Here is an 8,802-nt window from a genome sequence, read left to right on the forward strand (position 1 = left end):
TTGTGGTATACCACTGGTGACCATTCTATTGGTAGAGGTGGAGTCCCTGACTCTGACAGTGTGTGTTCTGTTGGTGAGCCAATTGGCTACCCATCTAGTGATGTAAGGGTAATCCCCAGCTAGGAGAGCTTCTCAATGATACTTGAATGGGAGATTGTGTCAATGGCCTTGGCTAGGTCAAGACAGATGGTATGCATAGTCTTACCTTCATCCAGGGCTTTGTTGACATTCTCAGAGAAGTCTACCAGGTTTAACAAGCAAGATCTAGCTTAACAAAGCCAAACTAGGTTGGGTCAATAGTTTAAAGGTCGCCTTTGTCCTTGTTGATAAGGTCCGTGATGATTCTTTCCATGGCCTTGCAAATGAGGCTGGTCAGACTTATGAGTTCATAGTTCCCAGGGTTGGTTGATAGGTCCCCTTTGTGCAAGGGGATTACATTTGCTGTTCTCCACTCTGCTAGATCAAAGCCAGGAGAGTGCCAAGTGATTCTGCTAGGTTTTGTTTTAGGTTGCTAAGTAAGCAGCCTGGGATGTTATCTGGTCACACTGAGGCCATAATTTTGACCCTGGACCTGCTCTCTAGGGAAGCTAGGCAGAAGAATAGTGTCAGGAATGCCTTAGGGTATGGCTGGTGGGAAAAGGCAGGTGAAGTTTCTGCCAAATCTGTCAGCTAGCAGGTTGGCAATTTCCTCAGGTACAGTATGAGAGGTATTCCACCACTAGTTTGACACATAGCTGAGCATTCCCTTTTAGCTTTCTGACATAGCTAAATAATGCTTTATGGTTATCCTTAGCTAGGGACGCTATTTAGTTTTGTAATTAGCTTTAGAGGACTTTAAAAGATATCTGATTTACTTTTTCAAGCTATGGAGGGCATTCTTCCTCTACTGAGTCAGTTCCTGCTTCTTCTTAAACATCAGTCTCTTCCTTTTGTTATATAACCTATTTATACTTGAGGTCCACCAGGGTGGACTGTTTTTTCTGGAAGACCTGGTTTTGATCCGATCAGGTACAGCCGAGTTTATACAGTCATTTAGGTGTTTCTACAGAGCATTTCTGTTCGTCTGTGCATAGGAGTCATTGGTGACTGTGTCTGCAGGGGGTTTGAAACTTTATATACCATCATTTATTAGGCTATAGTTAGCTTTGGAAATATTTTTCAGTTTTATTGCTGTTGTGGGGATGTCAGGTCTGATAATTACTTTGAACAAGAGTGATTTAGGGTCCGTCCTTACCAGGGAGGACACCACATAGGGAGAGGTGCAGTGACCCCCCCCCCCATGTTGGTAAGCACTAGGTCTAGGACATTTCAGCCCCTTGTGGTGGTGCAGACTAGATGTTCTAGGGCATTTGTATTGACAAAGTCCAGAAGCCTCTGAGCAATCATGTTTGTGCTTGCGTAAGTCGCCTAATCAATGAAAGGATAGTTGAAGTCTCCCATGACCCAAGGTGTTTGGCTGTATGGTGAGTGACTTCAGTAAGTCCAGGTAGGCAGTATGCTTCTCTTGGTTCATGTTGGGGACCTATAGCTAACAATGATGTGGTAGAGTATTTTGCCTATAGTTAGCTGGCTCTGGAGAAGCTCAGGAGAGTTGTACTGTTTAACCAGTCTCAAGGAGTACCTAGCTTTAATAAGGATTGGTACACCTCCACCTTTGGTTCTTTCATGCTCATTTCAAGGTCTGAAATTGTGAAAGACATTGTAGCATTGCAGGGGTGGATTGCTGTCTGTGGTCTTGAACCATGCCTTGGTGAGTGCATAGATGTTAATATCATCCAGGGTGAGGAGTGCTTCCAGAAAATGCAGTTTCCTGTTTAGGCTCCTAGCATTAAGCAGCAAAACCTTGAGTTTGTTTTGACTGGATTTTGTTAGGTCAGAAATGTTGTTTTGACATTGCCTGAAAAAGGCACTATGGGGAGGCAAGAGCCTTAGCCAGTATTCAAAAGCCTAGAGGAGACAGGTGCAGACCATGTCTGGCAAAGCAATGTGGTCGTCGACCATGCCCTCCTAGGTTGACTGACAGAGAGTGGATCCCTCTGGACTGACACCAGAAGCTAATTCAATTTTTGAAGCCTATCATTTTTAGTCTTTATTGTGGCATCATCCTGGATGAAGGTAGAATGCTGCTTAGAGCTAGGGTCATACCTGCTGGGACACATAGTCTGAGAGTTCAGTCATGTCTGTCTTCATATAATCCAGAGAGGTATTTCTCAAGTCATTTACCCCAACACGGACTATGACAGTGTAATAATGGTAATTGTTGTTGAGTGACTTGAGGGTATGCATGATTTGATGGATCCTTGTACCTGACAGGCAGCTGACCATGACCTTCTCTTTGTCCAGCCTGGTGAGTGGGGCATCTGTGTGTCTCACTATCAAGTCGCCTATGACCAAGACATTTGATTTTGAGGTGATTTGCCTTAGTGGCTTATTTCCTGAGACACTGGTATGTGTGTTATTATGTGTAGTGGTTTCTATTCGCATTGAAGTATGTACAAGTGGTTAGTGCTTGGGAGGTCTCTGTTCTTTTGGTAGGCTAATAGTGAGTACCTCTGCATATGTGGGTATATGTGTCATGACCTTACCTTGTGTGAGAGGTGAAGTGTGCGTGCTGACAACCTGTTTGATGTCCTATTTGCTGTTACATGAGTGGACTGATTCCAATTTCATAGTGTAATTGCATCTCTCATATAGGGTGTTTGTTTGTCTTAGTACTAAGTTGTTGTCAGTATACATTAGGCAATTACTACATTGTCTCAGGATGCACATGTCAATCAAACTGGCTGGAAAAATGGTGGGAAACTGAACGTCCATTATAGGAGGTTTATACCAAAAGTACTATTAGGGAGTGGGCAAGTTAGACCAGTTTATGCTCTAGGATTAATGAAGGGGCTAATTTTATTAATAGCTAGGGATGAAAAAACTATGGCAACTCTGCTCAGTGTGCAGCTGAGTTGCCCATATTGCAACAGGGAAGCTTGGGAGGATTCCACTGACAGATGCCTAGGGAGAAATTGTGTTTTCAGGCTTTTGCTTCTATACATGGCACTCCTAACTCCCGTAGAGTGGTGTGCAGTGATTCTGAAATGCGAAGCTTAAATACAGGCAAAATTAAACACTTTTAAGGTAATCTACCAACAGGAAAGCACTCAATGAACCTTCCTGCAGCAATCCCCAACTCAGACAAGGCTGCATCTACACTTTTTGTCCATGAGGGTGCAGGAAGCCCCTCTTAATGTAAGATGGGTGATTTAGTGCTCAAGTGTAATAGGAAGAGGCTAGATTCAACAGATCTGAACATATTCTATGCTATCTAGGCTAAAGTACAGTTGAAAAATAAGTGCAGAAAAATAATGCAGTCACAACAATAAAAAAAAGCAGACACAATGCAGTATAAAAAGTGCAATAGAAACAGAAGATAAACTTATTTTCTTGATTTTTGCCTTGGGTGCCTTAGATTAAAGCAGAACCACTCTAACAAAGACACCAAACGCCGAGCAGCTTGGGTTAATTGAGCACAAACCCATGGAAATGTGAGGCTTAAATACAGGCAAAATGAAACACTTTTAAGCTAATCTACTAATATGAAAGCACACAGTGAACCTTCCTCCAACAATCCCCAACTCAGACAACGCTGGATCTACACTCCTCCACCACAATGGTGCAGGGAGCCCCTCTTAATGTAAGATGGCTGGTTTAGTGCTCAAATGTAACATGAACAGGCTAGATTCAGCAGATCTGAACATATTATGTGCTATCTAGGCTAAAGTTCAGTTGAAAAACAAGAAAGAAAATAAACAGTAAAAAACAGAAATAATGCAATAATCAGGCAAAATGCCGCTTAAAAGTGCAATAGAAACACAAGGTATATTTATTTTCTTGTTTGTCTTGGATGCCTTGGATTAAAAAAGAATCACTCTGGACCTCTGACAAAAGACGCCGAACGCTAGCCACATAGAGATAGATTATACCAGCTAAATACTTGTAAAGTTGCTTCTGCTATATTTTACATGCTACACATATTTGCAGAATAAAGGTTATTAAGCCAGTTGTTCGTCATTTTGAGCCTATAAATCCATCATAACTGCTCATCCTAGTAACTAATATAGCAATTTTGTAGTAGATTATTTCCTTTCTGTTTAGGAAACTGGCATTAGAGTAGTGATAGGATTAAAGAAAACGTAATAAATTCAAAACATTGCTAGATGTCAGCAGGAAAATGTGGAAACTGATTTTGCAATCTGTTTTATTTATTTGTCTTTGTTGACTGGGAAAAGTCTGACTGGATAAAACTTACTTTCAGAGGAGGCCCAGGCAGAACAGCTCCACATTTAAGTTACACATGATGTACATTTATAACTGTACAATAAAACGTCCTATACATTAGCTCCTTTACATGATTTTTAAATATTTTTAAATATTTCTTACATAAACATAGCATTTTAACACAAAAAATGAGACAGAAATTAACATAAACTGGCTAATTATTAAATGGAGAAATAACATACAATAACAATTAATGTACTTATAGCATGATGGCTGCAGGAAAAAAAATCAAACTGGGGTGTTTTAGAGTTTAGTACTAATTTACAGACAGACAAGTAGAATGTAGCTTAAAATGATAAGAGCGATGAAAGGAGAAGCTATGGAAATGAGCAGAAAGATAAATGGACAGAGGAGGAACTGTAGCTAGTAGTGCAGTATGACAGAAGGAGGAAAATGAAGAGTTTAGGAAGTAAGTGCGGTATGAGAAGGAGCCATAAGGTACAAAAAGAGTGGGATGCAAAGTGAAATGTAATCTGAGTAAAGATAGCCAGATGAACAGAGCCATCTTCGGCATAGGTGCTGTTTAAGCAGTTTTGAAACTATTTAACTTTTCTATCTGTTTTAACTGTGTGGGGATTTCATTCCAGAGTTCTGACACATAATGAGAGCAGAGAGAGCCTCTAGCAGTGTTGAATTTCATACTGATGCATACTAACAGTTAATTGCTACAGTGAAGGTCTCTAGTGGGTGAATAGTACAGTTGAGTATTTTGTAATGCTAGGCATTTGTCTGGAGGGTACAATAGTTTGCGAGCAATGATTAGTACTGAGTATATTAACTGGTTTGGCAGTTCAAAGTTAAACAGAAAGTTAAAAGAATTGCATGATAAAGCCTTACCTGCAATAAGTCAGCCCTGTTTAAAGCAGTGGCATGAACTTTAATAAGAACTTCTCCTTCTCTCGGTATTGGTTTCGGCACCTCCTTCCAGTGAAGATTCTCTGGTCCTCCAGGTTGATCAAAAGACACTGCCAGCATAATTCCTGCAGAAAACAAAAGCAAACAACCTTTTCAGCAACTTTTTTGCATATTCTACTGCCTAACTGTTTTAGTAAATGTTTTTAAAGCTATGCAAATCCTTTACAATATAGGTAGTTGTGTCTAATCCAGTGGTATTGAAAAATCTAGATGTATAGAATACCCAAATCTCATTAATCATAATATTATTTAAAAACAGATCTGCTGAACTACAAACCTCATCTCCAAGTATGACTTCTTGTCTCTTAACAGATTCTGTGTGTTGGCTGTTACAACTTCATAAGCAAGTAAACAGCAAGGCATCAGAAATGTGTGTGGGGAAACTGCACTCAAGGTTATTGTAAAGCGCCAAGCCAAATGGTAGTTGTTATTTTGTACCCAGACTTGCAGTTACCACAGAAGCACTAGTCCCCCGATTACACCTCATTTGGTATATAAAACTGATAGAAATAACACTTATAAATAAATAAAACTAGACTTACATTCATAGCACTTATTTAATTTGGTGAATAGCACACATGCTGGATATAAAATAGTTCCTGGAACAGACAGCTTGAGATGGACAAAAAAAATCCTTCTCAGGTGAAGAAAACTTAAGTTCTGTGAAATGAAACACTGCATTGTTATTTTTAGTCTTAGTGTGGATGTAGCAATACAACTTTACAATAAAAACCTCAAGTTTTGCTGGCCCTGCTAAGTGATTATGAGATAAATCCATATATAACATAACATTTAATACTGCTCATGGTTACAAAAAGTATAGAATCATTTAGATATGAAAATAAAAAAAATGCTTAATGCTTATCAAATAATATGTGAAAACCAGTGTATACCAAGCTTATGTACTCCTTGTTCTGTAGGAGATAGCGGGGCTCCTTTAAATTCACTACATGTATGGATCTGCAATCATGGGACTGCATATGTGCCTGCTGATCAAACCAAAAGAAGACAAAAATCAGACAGCAACTGAAAGTGCCAAAAAATGAAAGAAAGAAAGAATATCAGGAAAATGATCAGATAGGAAGGAAAGAAAACTGGAAAGTTCACAAATATAGTAGCAAGAACAGAAATCTTCTGGAACAACCTCTGATCGACCAAGATTTGACACTGGAATGGTTAAGGATAGGTGTATTGAAACAAAAAGATTAAAAGCTAATAATGGCAGTAGACTACATACACATTAATTTACAAAGTCCATTGAAAAAGTAAGAGAAACAGACAAATGCAGGTTCTGAAAAACATAACTGGAAACAGTTGCACATCTCTTTGCTGGGTGTGATACACTCAAGGCTAAGGGTCTGTATACTGAAAGACATAATAATATGGTAAGACTATTGCTTTGGGGATTGTACACTCACTACAATATAGATGTAGCTTTGAAACACTGAAAATGTGAATCACAAAACATTATAGAGAATGATGAAGTTCATATCACATGGGATCTCCCATTACCAACACTTCAAAAAACTAAAATAGTTATCAGTAAACTAGATATAGTTGTCCATGAAAAAAAGACAAAAGTAGCATTGACCATTGAAATTGCTATACCCAGTGATTACAGTCTCTTACGTACACAGAGACACAAAGTCATAAAATACCAGGATTTGCAAGTAGAGATGAGAGCAATGTGGAAGAAAGATACCCAGACAGTTAATATAGTAGTAGGAGCAACATGACTAATACAAAAGTGTTTACAATTGTAAAATCCATATGAACTGCAGAAAGAGGCAATTGTGGGCACATTGCAGGTGATGAAAAGAGCACTCTTGGCTAACCTCAAACACTGAAACAATGCTAACTTCATGAACTCTAATCATACCCTGACTTAGGAATGGGGTTTATTCCTGTCATGGTATTAGGAAACCCAAAACATGGAGAAATTAAACTGAAAAATCACATAACAGATTTTTAAAGCTGTGTCTCCCCAACTGGATCTCCTCACCTAGTTCACCTGTATGGATGGAAGTCTTTGTGGGTAATAAGTAAATACGTTATTTAAAGAAATACAAGATCTAGTGCGATATCCTTCTGCTGCTGACTGTAACACATTTGAGATTTCTGGTATGTGTATGGTTCTGTAGGATATGCTTTTAGAGTACAGACTGTTAGCAGGCAGTACACCAAGCAGACAGCAGATAATGGCATCTGTCTGATTCTGTTCACTACACTTACAGCAGCTGCTATAACAGTAGTTAACCCAAGAGCTTGACAAAAATTAAATTAACAATGTTAGGAATTAAGAGATAACTATTGAACTGGATCAGTCAGATTGCAACTGATTTGCACTAGCTGAATGTACAGAAACAACTATTTTATATGTGTGTGTATGTGTTGGGGAGGGTTCTCACTCTACCAATGGAAGGGAAGACTCCTTGTATCACTTTCTATTCTACAGCTGACACTGAAGTTACAATACCTAAAAAATGTTATAGTATAATTTGTTTAAAAGTTTCATTTTGTTTAGTAGTTCTGACCAAAAATGCCTCAGTGAAGAGCTCATAGGAATAAAGCCCTGAATATAACCCAGACAAACTAGGTTCAAGAAGTGACATGAGCACTGGAGGTGGTGTTCAGGGAAACCTGCTAAGACATTTTATTGAACAAGTAACATAGGACTATATGAGGGGTCAGGTCACCTGCATGTGAACGTGACATGCCATCACTCTTCCTACTGCATACCTACCTCTTCACCATTTGCAGAGGCATGCAATAGAGGAAATGCTGAGGCATAAAATAGAAGAAATGAATCCTCTCCGATGACTAGCCCACAAAAAGGCAGAGCCATGGCAGTGGTGCTAATGAGTGGCAGGTGTAGGGTATGAAAGCTGCAGCCAAAAACATGCTGATAATGCAGCTAATATTTCTGACTCTACTGTTTAGGAGAATATTTACCCACACTTTCTCTAGTTCCACCACTCTGTTTTCCTAAATACAAAGGCATCTTCCTATTAGGTCATGCTGCAGGAGTCATCTTTGGGCCTGTATGCCATGTAAAAGACCACTATGGTCAAAGGAGCAATGAATCAGCAGTATTGTAAGTATTTCTAATTTATATCTGAACTGAACACAAATGACCTGATAGGAACAAATTTTTGTTTTCTGGCTAAATTTTATTATTTACAAAATGCAGTCTATGAACCTAGAAGATGAGAGTATATAATTCCCTACTTTGTCATGCAAGACATTATTTCCATTTATATAGAACTGCACTACTCAGAAATTCTGCTTAATTTCAGAATCTCTTGATATCAGTAAGTTATTCCCATTGCCATTCTCTGTTTATTGCTCTTTGTCATGTTTAAATAATGCCTGAAAAAAGCATTTTCTTGTAAAGCTAGGATTCAGTTAGCTGCTAGGACTAGACCTGAATTTTTTTTTTTCCATCAATGGTATTAGGTTTCTTGTCATTTATGTCATGCCTGTACTCTTAACACTACATGGTAAAAGAGCCTCAAATTCAATAAGTACACAGTAAATGGGTGTAAATCCATAGTAACTCAA

The 8,802-nt window shown here is 38.8% G+C and overlaps 1 protein-coding gene across 1 annotated transcript in view; it reads right to left on the reverse strand.

The window, feature by feature from the left end:
* TP53I3 (tumor protein p53 inducible protein 3) overlaps positions 1-5,306 on the reverse strand; it is a 196,837-nt gene extending 191,531 nt beyond the window's left edge. The window contains exon 1 of the mRNA XM_044062759.1: positions 5,164-5,306. Coding sequence (XP_043918694.1) covers positions 5,164-5,301 — 138 coding nt within the window. The 5' untranslated portion in view covers positions 5,302-5,306. The remainder of the gene's footprint in view (positions 1-5,163) is intronic.
* Between the last annotated feature and the right edge of the window lie 3,496 nt (positions 5,307-8,802).

Source organism: Protopterus annectens, chromosome 2.part1 (genome assembly GCF_019279795.1).
Source record: "Protopterus annectens isolate FY-2018-M chromosome 2.part1, PAN1.0, whole genome shotgun sequence".
In the NCBI taxonomy this organism is placed as follows: Eukaryota; Metazoa; Chordata; order Ceratodontiformes; family Protopteridae; genus Protopterus; species Protopterus annectens.